Source organism: Alligator mississippiensis, chromosome 9 (genome assembly GCF_030867095.1).
Source record: "Alligator mississippiensis isolate rAllMis1 chromosome 9, rAllMis1, whole genome shotgun sequence".
NCBI lineage: Eukaryota > Metazoa > Chordata > Crocodylia > Alligatoridae > Alligator > Alligator mississippiensis.
In genome coordinates this window covers 7,430,408-7,444,025 of record NC_081832.1, presented here as the reverse complement: position 1 = coordinate 7,444,025, position 13,618 = coordinate 7,430,408, and the positions used below count along the sequence as shown (strand labels likewise).

Here is a 13,618-nt window from a genome sequence, read left to right as displayed (position 1 = left end):
ACATCCGTTCTACAGGTATTTTACTATGGGTATTAAAATGAAAGGTAGGCAAAGCACGTCATGCTCTTTGCTGCCAGTACTTGTGGTCTAGGATTTAGATATGACATGAAAAGTGAGGGAGAAAACAACTGATACCGAAGCAGGTTAAATATAAATATTTTGATGACTGTGCATGGAAGCTACACAAACAGAAACTATACACTTCTTATAGCTCACCTCTTACAGCCCTTTTGGGAAAAATGCATTTGGGAGGGACTTTAGGTCAAAATTCTTCCACAGTGGATGTGTCTACACATGGAAATACTTCAGGGTGCATTTACTCTACAGCAAATTACTTTAGAGTAAACCCAGCCTGGGCAGGTGTCTACACATGCAGGGATGAGGGAGAAGATCTTTTGCTCCTGGTAGCAGTCTGCTCCCTCCTGCCCCAGCCCTGCACCAGCCCCCTGCAGCAGCCAGGAAGAGCCCTGGATGCTAGCCCAGAGGCTGGCAGGGAGCACGGGGCCAGGAGACTGCTAGGGCAGAGGTTGCCTGCTGCCTGTGTGGGCTCTGCCACTGGAGCCGAGGGGGGACAATGTCCCCCTGCCTCAGCAGCAGGGAGCTTCTGGCCCCAGCTTCCTGATCAGGGGCAGGGGACTTGGAAAGAGCTGCAGGGAAGGGGCAGGTCCCAGCCCTCTGCCCTGATCTGCCAATGGGGCAGGTAGCAGCGAGCCCATGGCTAGGTGGGGAATCTGTGTCCCCTGCAGCTTTTTTCAAGCCCTGTACCTTGATCGCCTAAAAGGGGCATGGGGCTGGGACCTTCCTCTAACTGAGACAGCTCCCAGCTGGGAAGCCTGCAGGGAAGCAATCATGGAGCTGGGCCCTGGTCTTCAATTACGGAGCTGCAGCTAGGAACAATCTCCCCAGCCCCTGCTCCACAATCACAGTCAGGGAGCAGAGGCTGGAAGCTCCCTGCTGCTGGGGCACAGGGACATTGCTCCCTGTCCCTGTGAGCTCCCTGCTGTCAGGGCATGAAAGTCCGGGTGGGGACAATCTCCCACCTGCTGCTACCTGGCTGACTGGGAGCAAGTTTGCTTCCTGGTGGCCATCTGCACATTCCTATGGTGCAGTACGTAATCGAGTAAATTTGCTACTTGTATTTACAGGTAGCAAATTTACTCATGATTTGAGCAAATTACTGTACTGTAAGCAGCTACACATGTAGACAGTGATGCTTACAGGGCAGCAATTTACTCTAATCTCAAATAAATCATCCCATGTAGATGTGCCCAATGACTACTGATTCTTGATGCCTACCTTGAAGCTGATTATTGGAAGGTGGCTACTTAGCACTCTTCAAAATCTGACTCCTGTAACATGCTGGAAATTCAACGAGCGAGTCACCCGTGTGACTAGCTGCTGACAAAAAATCTTGCCCTTGGTGACTTGGCAATTTCTTGACAGGCTCAGAGGTCAGCATAGAAGAAAGGGGCAGGAAAGTTGTGCCATAGGAGACTAAAGGGGCATGAAGGTTGCTGTGTGGGGAGGCCACAGACAGTGTGAAGCATATCGGAAAAATGAGAGAGACTAGTTGCGGGCATTATAGGTGCATCCATTAAGGAGTGTGACCTAACGGGGAAACGAACATCCAGTTAGCATTGCTATGCCAGCGGGGATGCCAGTATTCGAGGAGAGTCCCCAGATGGTGGATTTGCTTAGGATTACAGTTTTTGAAGGAGAAGCAAAAACTGAGCTGTATACAGCGTCAAAATTTGCCAGCGGGTACAAAAATGCTCCGAGAATTGATTTTTTAATAAAACATCAGCCTACAGGGACAGACCTGTGGGGGCACGGTCATCCGCTCTCATTATAAGCAGAGCACATCCCGAAGGGTATGACCATGGGACTCAGCTCCATTTAACGTACCGAATTTTGCATAAGGGAAAAATGAAGCAAAGCAAGGGGGAGCGCACTGCAAAGTAAAAAAAAAAAAAATTGCTCTTCTCCCATTGCTGGAAAACACAACCCCATGCCTTTACAACCATCGCTTTACTGGCGTGTTTGTGAACAGTGCCAAGACACGAATGTGACGGGATAATACTAGTCCAGCCTCCCCTTATCCCGAGTATGCTAGTCAGGAGTGACGGACAGGCTGAGCCTGATGACTGCAGCAGCAGCAGGGCTTCCTGCAGAAAAGTGTGCGTATCTCACTGCTGTCCTTGGCCCACAATGCTTTGCAGCATTAATGGCCAACCTATTCCCCGGGGGGGGGAGCATTGCTGCCGGTGCTGCTCTGCTCTCCATTCAGTACCTCTGGTGATGACAGCTCAACAAGGATCAGCAATAGTAAGATGAATAATGCAGCTGGCTCTTAAGCCAATGATGGGGGAGGGGGAAACTGTTGGCAGGACGATTTGGTAGATGATTGTGTTTCTCTTACTGCTAAAAATGGATTAAATCACACTGGGGAGGGGGAAGGGGGGGTGCATGGTGTCTGTTTACTGCATCCACAGGATGTGGTGATCCTTCTCCCAGAAATGCTCTGTCTTGTACGCACACAAACCGGGAATCCTTTGTTTAAGATTATGTAAGATGATGCAAAAATAAAAGGTGCAAATACTCTTTAAAGGGAGTAATAATGGGACCGGGAATTCAAGATTACTCCTTATTACTGCACAGAGGGACACAGAAAAAGGAGAACCAAACCCATGAAACCCACAAAGGAATGGTAATGTAAGGAAATTATTATTTTCTTTTTCTTTAGTTAGGGCAGTCTTAAATTAATGTAAATTAGTAGGTAACTGTTTTGTGTGTTTAAGTGCCCTAGCCAGGTTATCATTTGCTTCTTTTACCTTTTCTTTTTTTGTGGCCCCAACAACACAGGTGATCAGACAGTTTATGTGCAGGTCACAAAGTTATTCAGGTCGTTGCTTTAATACTGAAGGGACCGGGACTTGCTTTTATTAATCTATAAGCCATTAAAAATAAAAGAGTATTTTCCAACAAATAAAACAAGGAAGAACAGCAAAAAAACCCACCAAAAGAGAAAAAAAAAAAGACTTAAAAGATAAATGAATCCAAGGTACTGATAAACAAGTGCATCTGACTGCAGTTCATCTGAAAATAGACTTGCAGGATACAGTTTGCTTTCTGTTGTTTTGAAGTGACGTCTTAAAGTGCTGCCTCTTAAAACTAGGTATGCTGTTTCTTGTGTGCTGTGCAAACACACTTTCCCTAAATCCTAGCTAAGTTGCTGTTTTTAATGATAATATGTTGGTTTATGCCTGCAGAGAGAGTTCATTTGATTTATTTTTGGGTGAGGCAATACCCCCCAATTTATAATTTCAAATTGTCTAAATTTGTAGTGCATAATGCATATCATTACTTTTGAATGCATGTGAGGTTTCTGCTACTGATAAGTGCACCAACCCATGATATATAAAACTGTGGCTTTTGCTTTTTATGCTGCCGTTGTGACACAGCTACTATAAATATCATAACAAATTGCACAGTCCCTGCCAAGTTCTGCTTACAACCCTCCTAAAAATAATCCTTTAAGGGTCAGTGGGACTACGCACATGTGAAAGGTCAGCAGGATTTGCCTCGCTATACTGTTATCGTTATATGTTTTTATTTCCATAGTGCCTAATCCCAGACAGGACCCACTGTGTTAGGCTCTGTACAAAGGAATATAATACTGATAATCACTAATATTTGCAGATTGCTTTGAGAGCCTCTGATTTCAGTGCATTACTCAAAGTGCAAAAGTATTACTAATGTATGATCTATTTTTGTGCTAAACACTTACGCACTGTGTAAATTAGAAGTAACCACTAAATAGTTGATGCAATATGCCCTTTGAATCTTAAGTGTTCTTAGATTAAAGCATAGTTACAACCAACACAAGTTGACCTGCCTTGCAAACTTGTACTTCATTGATGCTGTTACTATCAAGTATATTGTTATTTGAAAGAAATATCCTGTTTAACCCTTGCTAGTTCCAATGGTGGAAAGGGCCATGCAAGTACCAAAGGACTAAAGAAACAAATCCCCCATGTGAAACCTTTTCCCAGCAGACTAGGAAAGACTGTTTCAAATGGCATCGAAAAGGTAAATCAGTCAAATTCTTTGTGCATTTACAAAGTAGGCTAAATTTTTTTATTTAATTTTTTTCTTTACTGCAATGATAGGTTCACATATTTGCTTATGATTTCTAGGGTTCCCATCACACCCAGGGTGATGATCAACCAAATTTTCTTTGCAAGGGAAGAAATAGGCTAGATGAGGATCATCAGAAAAACAGGTGAAGTTTCTTATATTGTCCTCAACTCATTTCCATAGATCTTTTTGTAATACCTTTGGCATCAAAGGGGCCATGAGTTCATCTTTCACATTCATACTCACATATTAGACATGCAAATTTAACTTACCAAAATGGAAGCTTATTATCCACCTCAAAAGGCTTCCATTAAAAACAGAGCCAGGAGGGAGAAATAAGGAAAATCATAAGGTAGTTGATGGTACAGTCCCTGAAGAATCAAAATAGGACATTTTTGTGGCAAGAGGTGGGTTTTCAGAGAGTCGTTGCAAGGGAGAGGTGGAGGGTGCTTGGCATCTGGAACAAACCCACTTCACTGTGGAGCTGTGTAAAGACTTGACAGTGGAGACTCAGTGAGAAAACAGAGAAGGATTGGGTAGATGCTTTTTGATATGTGAAAACCTTGCAGCTGAACAGAATATATTCTGGCCTGCAGCATGAACAATATGAAGACCCAACATGTTTTTCAGAGCTTGTTACAACTTCATCTGGAAAGTGAGACGGAGGGTTTTTTATGTAGTCTCCCTGGAAAAGAAAATCTGTTTTGCATATTGGTCATATGCTCAGGGTTACACCAAGTCTATGTTTATTGTGGGGTCTTGACCCTGGCCACTGCAGCTTCTCATCCATAGTCAGGGTGTTGTTTGTAGCCTCCTTTGGGCTTTTGACTGTTTACATCTGTTGTTGACCAAATATTCCACCAGTTAATTTTAGGTTAGCCTGGAGATTAGACAGCTGGTTGTGTTTAAAAGGGCAACACTTCCCAACAGGGACCACATGGCATTATTTCCAGTTTCAAGACTGGTATCTTCTGACTCATGGCAAATGGGGGCAAATACTTGCTCTGTAATGATGACCAATGAACACGAGCACTCATTTAGAACTAATGTTTTTGTTTTGAATAGTAAGCATTTAATGGCTCAGGGAGTTAGATTTTCAGCTGATATAATTCAACATAATTAAAGTCAGAGAGTTAACATCGATATATACCAGTTGTTGGCCCAGAGAACCTAGCTGTTTCATTTCTCGTATCACAAATATGAGAAATGAAATATCTCATATCTCAAATGTCCTTTCTTGTACGGGTCAGCCACTACCTTCAAGCCAAACTGAATTTCATACACTCTGCACTTCACATAAAATACATATTATAACCAGGGATCCTGGTTTTCTCTGATTTAAAAAAGTCCCCAATTTTTGGTTTAAAAAAAGTAACCCCAAATCCACATTTTTCAGAGATTAAAATGAAACACTTCATTTTAATAAAGGGGAAAATGTGGATTTGGGGTTACTTGTTTTCAAACGAAAAATTGGGAATTTTTTTTTCAATCAGAGAAAACCAGGATCACTGATTATAACTAATGCATATTTAAGGGCCCCACCCAGGACACAGGGCTGTGGCAATCTGGGCACCTGTGCATGTGCCTGATGCCTGCTTTGACTCATTCTAATTAGAACAGGGTCAATTAATTGAGTCTGCTGGAACGTGCTAATTAGCATGCTCCAGGAGCCTCAGCATCACCTGTACTCAGTGTCCCTATGTTTCAAAATGGCAGTGGGGACACTTTAATTAAAGTTTGTTGAATGAGCTTTAGTTAAAGCACCCCTGCCACCGTTTTGAAGTGTGGGTTGATGAATAGACAAGATGCTTCAGGCACTCTAATTAAAGCACCCCCCTCCCCCAGACCAGGTATAAAGACATGCTCTGATTTCGGCCAGCTTATATTTATCTCTCACGTAAAGGTTTTCATGTACAGACATATATTGCTCTTATCTTTCATTTTCTGTCTTCTACTCATGTAAGACGGCAGCTCCTATAAACTCTGGGAGAATCAAGCCCTGGTGAAGCCGGGAGCCCTAAGGAGACCAACTATTTTTATAGTAAATTGTCTTTTTCTTTCTGATATAGAGCGATGGGTGCTGGCGCATTGCTGTACAGAGTACAGGGGCCAAGGAAGAACCTCCCAGAAAAAAAGGAGAAGGAGTCTGGGCTTCAGAGGATCCCTTCCAGCTTGAAGTGCAGTTCACAGGGTGGTGGCAACAGGGCAGAAGATGCACTGATGCAAAGTTTTTATAGCAATAAAAGAAGACAGTGCAAAAGCAATCTTGAAGAGTGCATTGCTGAAGCTCTTCCCTGCACTTCTAAATATCCAGGGGCTTCTGTGAATGAGATGTTTCTTGATTTTGAAGCAGTGCAAATCATTAAAGAGGATGCCGATGAGGACAGCGCCAGTGACCTTTCTGACTCAGAAAGAATTCCCATTCCCCCATCTCCGTGCACGCCACCAGCACTCAACCTCCGAGCTGAAGAAATCGACCCCGTCTGCTTGGAACACCACTCTGAAGCAGAGTTTAAAGAATCCAAGTATTATTACCCAGATTTCCTCCCACACCCTTTCAACTCTTGGGACCTGAAGCAGTTGGCAGTGTTTATGAACACAGAGGGGAAATCCGAATCTCCACTCTGCCCAGCAGGATTTCTGGAGAAATACGTTGATCGGCTTTTGCAGCTGGAGTGGCTGCAGATGCAAACTGTGCAGAACGAGAAAGGAAAGGCAGCCAAAGCTAGGCCTCACACTGCTCCTGCTATCTCTCGGGCCCTAAAAAGCCCTGCTAAAGGCAAAGCTGTGCATAGCCCTTTGCCTAACAAGCAGCTAACTCTCCAGGAAAATGTTGCAAAGCTCCACACCACTCATTCAGGTCCCAGGAGAGATTTACACTGTGAAGAAAAGAGCCAGTTAGATGCATATCCGAATCACTTGAAAGTTGCTGAGGTGCTGGGTGGCTCATTGCCTTTTCAGAGGCAAACCTGTGAAATGAGGAGCGAGGCAAAAAAGAGGCCAACCACCAAGCAACAACTTCTTAATATGAAGCCTTGTGAGAGCAGCTCTAAGATTCAGGGCATTGGTAACATTAGACCCCCCAAGCAACCCTCCACCTTCCCTAGTTCAGCTGCCTCTACCAAGGGCCTAAAAACATACTCGTGTACAAATCCGAAGAAGAATGGTCACGTGAATAATTACGTTCCTTCCAAAAAAACGACAGGGGAAAGAAAGCTAAAGACAAATGGTACAAAGCAAGCATCGTATATATTTAAATAAAGACGAACAGTTGATTAGTGAATTAGCACTGCTGTGCTGATGGCTGGACAGTCGTGTTCTCCTTTGGAGGGGAATGGGTTTTTTTCATAGAAAAATCTTGAGGAAACTTGTTCGTACTCCATGCTTCTGAAGTCAATATTGCACATTAAAGATATTTGATCTTAAACCAGCAGGGCCAACAGGGATTTTTCTTCCCTGAAGGCAAGTGTCTTCCATTGGTTCCTTCTTCAAAGGATTCACAGTTGCTAACTTAGGATGACTCTAGCTAAGGAAAAAGTTTAGTAAAAAAAGTCTGGTTTCTCCTCACAGTTGCACCAGTGTAACTTCATCAACTGCCGTGGAGTCGCTCCCACTTATGTGGATGTGCTCAAGAAGAGAATTAGACCCGTATTTTCTCCCTTGAGCAGATGCATAATGCATACACTGTATTATGAGACAGATTTGCTTTTCTTTGTGGCGCAAAAGGGCTTTGTTACTTTTTATATAATAGAGCAGACTATACAAGACCATTCTCTCTCTGGTTCTTGAGGGAGAAGTATGAAATTGGACCCTTGTCAGGGGAACAGAGGGTGGAAGAGCAGGGAATTAGGCAGAGAAAGTTTTGAAGTCATCTTCTGTGCCACTGGGGAAAGTCATACAGTTCCTATAGGACCAATATTTTCTCTAGTGGTAACCAGCCAAGATATGAACTTACTATTTTTACATGCTATGCTTACCTTCATTGTATTTGTGGATTGCTTTCCTTGAAGTTTTTTTTTTTTGCAGGTGTTGATGGCTTATGTTATTCAGAAGAGGTGACCTAATTTTCCCACTCCCTTTGGACTGGAGTCCCAATCCTGCATGATCCAATACATTCTCAGCTTCTTGTGATGGAAACTGGAATTGAAGTTACTGGGTGGCCCCAGCCAACAGCAGTTTTAGGAAAAGAAAAAACAGATTTGCTTCCTTTTTTAGTAATGGATATACTTTTCCAGAAATCCAGTAATGGATTTGTTGTGACATGACAACCAGGCTTGAATGCAATCATCATCTCTTGCAGGTGACATAACTGCATTCAAGCAACGTCTGCAAATAAAATTGTCTTTAAATTTGGGAAGGAAAATTGATCTCAGTATGATAATTTTACTATTTCCCAGGGCTGGGAATGAATTAAATTGCCAGTAATCTAAGCTCTAAAACTGGCTATACACATGCTCCTTGGTGTTCTAATTAGAATGCATCAGCGCAGACTCAATCAAGTCTGCTGCACTTTCTAATGAGAACACTTCAATGTCACTGCAGCATCAGGTGTATTAAACCGCTGCATGTTTTAAAATGGCTGAGGGGTGCTTTATTCGATGAGGTTTAGATAAAGCATCCCACGGCCATCTTTAAATGTGGGGGCTTAATACACATGATGCTACAGCGTTTTAATTAGAGTGGCTCTCCAGGAACCACTCTAAAATGCCTCCCCCCCTTGCCCCTGAGCATGCGTATAGACACTTTTTGGTTCCCACTTGGAAAAACTTCCATCAGAGCTTAAAAATGAAGTGTGAGTGTCATGAACTGGCAGCCCTGGAGAATGAAGCTGACTCCATAAAGCTTCCTGAGCATGGTGGTTCAGTTCCTACCTCACTCTTCAGTGTGGCCAGTGAGATTGTTTTCCTTGTGGTTCCTTATAGCATTTTTTCCCCTAAATACAATTTTGCTGTTTTTTGGTTTATTTTGGCTAAAACAAATTGGTCAGTGTCCAGATGAACCGGTAGATTTTGTTTTGCCTAACATTTCTCTGGTTGGACTGAGACGCTTGCTTTGTCATTTCTCCTTCCATATCCAAAACAGCCCAGTTAAATGGGTGGGGAAAATTTAAGGCTCTCAAAAATGGCAGCTAGAATGACCTCTCAGCCTTACTGTTTAATCCTCCACCCCATAATTTATACCCTAGGCCTTTCTTCATGTTACTGGGACACATTCTGAGAAGCCTGACTTCTATGTTACTTTTTGATTACAATTTCCTCTTTCTTTCTGTAGAAATTCTTTCTAGATGACAACTTCTATAACCTTCTGATCAGTGCCAAATTGCATGTGAAGAATTGAATGAAAAGTAAGACAAAACAAAGGGTCCCATGATTTGATACATCATAGTGTTTTTTTCAAGAGTGTTGTGTTCCCATTCAAAAAATAGACCTTTGGGGATGGATTTGCATGGTGTGTTCTGTTCAAGCACTGATACACTTTGGTATAAAAGCAGTGCATTTTTATTTGTTCATATGCATTTCTACCTACATTCCACAGCACTTTCTGGTCAATCTAGTTTGGGTTCCAGTATTAGATGTTGACCAAATTACTCCATGTGGGTAGAGTTCCCAGAGCTTGCTGCAGAAAGTAGCTTGTTAGCCAAGATTGGAGTGTGTCTCTTGACCTCTTTGTTTCTGGCGAAGTGGAATTCTGTGAGAAACAGGAAGATAGGAGAGATCGGCATCATGAGGATGAAAAACCTGATGTAACACCAAGTCATCTGAATGACACAGACTGACAGCAGCTAAACTGGCCCACATTTATTTTAAAGATTGTGTGTCTGTGCTTTATAGCAAATAGTTACTTAGCAGTTATTAAATCTCTTCTCAGTTTCCTGCCCCTGTGAACCATGTCACAACAGTAAGATGAAGTCTGAGTCATTTCAGGTGCTTTCCGCCTATTGGGGTTTAAATGGAGAAGTGGTGAGTACAAAAAAGAAAGTTATGTGTATATTTGTTAAACTTGCTGTGTGACTCTTTGTGGTTCCTTATAGCATCTCCTCTGTCATTGTACACCACCTAACTCTCGGAGACAAAACCTTTTATATGTCATTTAGATGTTGTCTGTCAACAGTAATAAAACACTGCAAAGTCAAACTGAAAAGTAAATATTCTCAGGAATGCTTGTAATTCTTTTTCCAGTCAATTCTAGATCAAAGTAAATCTGTATGATGGGAATATTGAGGAAAAACATTTTAATTCAAGATGTAATTACAATGATATCATAAACCTGCTGTTGTTGCATGTACATTATACTGTTCAGTTAAAGTGAAGTTCAACCCACTGTGCTCAAAGATCAGATGATCTAGATTTATTGAAGGCATCTGGGATCTCTGGGAGAAGAAATTCAACTACCCAGACTACCAATAATTAGCAGCACATCCCTGGTAGCTGCTATTTCATGTTTTTGCAGATCAGGCCTAGAGTCTAGTTTTTTTAGCTGAAAGGGCCTTGAGTGAATCTTATCCTGAGAACTTAGTCCTGCAGACCTTCCTCACTTGAGTATTCCTTACTCCTAGGAGTAACCCCTGGGAAATCAGAGGATTGCTCTTGTTGGTATCGCTTGCTTGCATGAGCAGGGTATGCAGGATCAGGTCCATAATCATAAGCATATTGCATAATTTAAAATTAAATTAGAAACGGCAATATAATTCAATTGTGTTTTTAGTCTTGAATATCACTTGACATGAGATTTTTCTTTGAAAAGTAACCATATAAACTGCCCCTTGTTAACAGTACACATATATCAGGAATGCAAACGCATACACATTTTTGCATGATCTGATGACATCTCTTTAAAGTAAATTTCCTATTAAAGCGTCCTTAGGCTTCAGCATTGAGAAAAAAACAACCATGGCATTTTAACATGTCTCAGAAATCTTTCAGGCTACTTTTAGATAGAGCTGGGCAGATTACCTTTAGAAGGTGTTCTTCACAAACCTAAGGAGCTAGAAAGTTTTGTTTTTAATTGAAGCTTGTAGTCTGCAGAACCTGAATGTGTCATGGAAGCTAAATAAAAATATCAACTGAGCAAAGCTGTTGATGCTACTGGTGTAAATCCTAATGTTAGCCGGACACTTGACCTCTAATTTTGGCTAAACAGACCATTGTGGTTTCCTGCTATTTCTGTCTCAGTCTCCTCTTTCCACTTGTGGAAACAGAACTGTGATGTTAGTACCAGCCAACAGTTCTTACAATTTTTCCTTTTTATTCTTAATGCCAATAGGCTTTAGACTTCATCCAGCAAAGTTTACTTGAAGTTAGAATAAAATCCATTTTTGTCAACCCGGTCTACCTCCACGGTGGCTTGTACACATGCTGTGTCTACACATGGATATGTAATAATTTATGCACCGGATTAAGGGATACGCTTTATTCAACTTGTATGTATTTTCCAGGCTTCTCGTTCAGTGATCCAGTCCTAAGAAACATGTGCAAATTGAGCAGAAAAGTTGTTATTTAACTGAATGCATTGTGTTTGGGTTTTAAATCGTTCCTGTGGTGTATGGGGGGGTGTTTCTTTTTCTTTTGCCACTAGGTTTAATTATAATGGCAAGAACACTTATCATATTTCCTTGTGCAGATAATCTTAGAATTCAAGGATTTTTTTTGAAGGTTCAAATTGCTGTGGATATTTTCAATGGTGGTTTGGTATGTTTAATTTAAGGTTCTTTAGCTCTTTATTGCCTACTACAATGAATGCTCTCAGGTTGCACTGTAACTAAAGGGACAGATTCTGCTTCAGTTACATTGGGATAAACTTAGAATTCCTCCATTTTTTCAGTGGAGTTCACACAAGTTTAAAAAAAAAATCACAAAATGTTGAATAATGCTGAAACATATAACCACGTTGATTTTTTGTTTGCATGGCTGTGTTTTTTTCTGCATTGCCCACAATTCCAGACAAAGGGGAGAGAGGGGACCAACGAAGTCAAAGCTGGACCACAGTATATAAGGGTCCATTTTTGCCCTTCGTCCAGAAAGTCCAGATCGCAATCCCCCAAAAATTCAGCTCATCCTGGGTTTGGAAACACTATACTGTATGCCATAGGTTACATCACATGCAGCTGAATAGAGGTCATTAGTGGCAGCACACAGGCATTAGTACAGAGCCTGGAGATTATCTTCAAAGGAGGGAGAAAGGATGATACTGTGGGGCTAAGGAAGAGGAATTTTGTGACTGACAGTGGAACTCATAAGACTGTAAAGTTGCCCCAAAATTTGGGAGCCCCTGCCCTAGCTCACCACTGATAGCAATCACTTGTAGCGATATAACTTACATCTAGTATTAGCCATCTGGTTTGGGATCCTTTAAATATGACTGCCTCCTGCAAAGCATTGAGAGCCCACTGCTCTTGCTGGCTTCAATGAGAGCCAATGCTTGCCATCTCATCATATTGACTCCAAGGTCAAAGGGCAACTGCATAAGAGCAGGAAAGAAAATACAATAATCATTCAGACATGAACACCTCAAGAAGCCATGGTAGGGCCTAACTATACCCCGGGGATCGCCTCCTTTTGTGAACAGAGCAAGTTGGACAGCTTTACATGAGAGCCTCTCATGCTCTTTCCAGGAGCTAACACACATCATGCAGTTTAAATCCTCCCTGTTCCCTCTGCTTCCACCACATTCAGCGTGAAACTCAAAACCATGTGCAGTGGGGTTGGATAATATCACCCCCTCTCTCCCCTTTTTTTCCCTCTTTGCCCTTTGTCTAAACTATTTTTCATTGAGGGAAGAGGGCTAACGTGGTGCAGGTGGTACTGCTTTTAGAATCCATAGGTTTTCTCTGGATTTAACTTTTCTTGTGACCAGTTCAACCCACCAGCATGAATTGAAGCAACACAAACAGAATAGCCATAAAATATAACCTTGAATAACCTGTGTGTTTCTGCCGACTGAACTTCATACTTCTTTAATTATGCCTTAATCGTACCCTCGCATGCTCTCTTCGTATAGTAGAGTCATTGCTGTTTGAGGTGATTTCCATCTCGAGCCTGTTGTTTAAAAGATCTTGTACTACATTTAGAACATTTTGATGGATTTTTTTTTTCCTGAAAGGTTTGTACTATTCTGTGGACAGTACATTTGTGTGATTCTAGTTAAAATATGTCCTTTGGAAACATGGTTTAATGGCTTGATTTTCAAAGGTGCTGAACGCAAGCAACTCTCATCAGTAACAGTGGGATTCCTGGGTGTCTGCTCCCTCTGGCACCTGGGTTATGACTGCAGTATATCAGAAAAAAACTGTGTATTAGTAACTCGTAGCTTTGCTTTCCATGTTCATTAATACTGCAGTATTTCTGTGTTCTGTATCATTTATCTTATGTTATATGGTGCTTTGGGGAAGTAATTTCAATTCAAAGTGATTTTGCTAATCCAACGTACACAATCTATTCATTTAAATAAATGGTGAGACTTCCTGTTTGGGAAACATTTTGAT

The 13,618-nt window shown here is 41.8% G+C and overlaps 1 protein-coding gene across 1 annotated transcript; it reads left to right on the top strand.

Annotated features, from left to right (window-relative positions):
* The first annotated feature begins 6,210 nt into the window (after window positions 1-6,210).
* Window positions 6,211-13,618, top strand: FAM217B (family with sequence similarity 217 member B). The gene has a single exon (XM_059713218.1). It carries the CDS (start codon window positions 6,211-6,213, stop codon window positions 7,396-7,398), a length of 1,188 nt encoding a protein of 395 aa, XP_059569201.1. The 3' UTR covers window positions 7,399-13,618.

Bases quoted from the DNA above. Each gene is read 5' to 3' on its own strand.
- FAM217B (XM_059713218.1), top strand. From the start codon at position 6,211: ATGGGTGCTGGCGCATTGCTGTACAGAGTACAGGGGCCAAGGAAGAAC.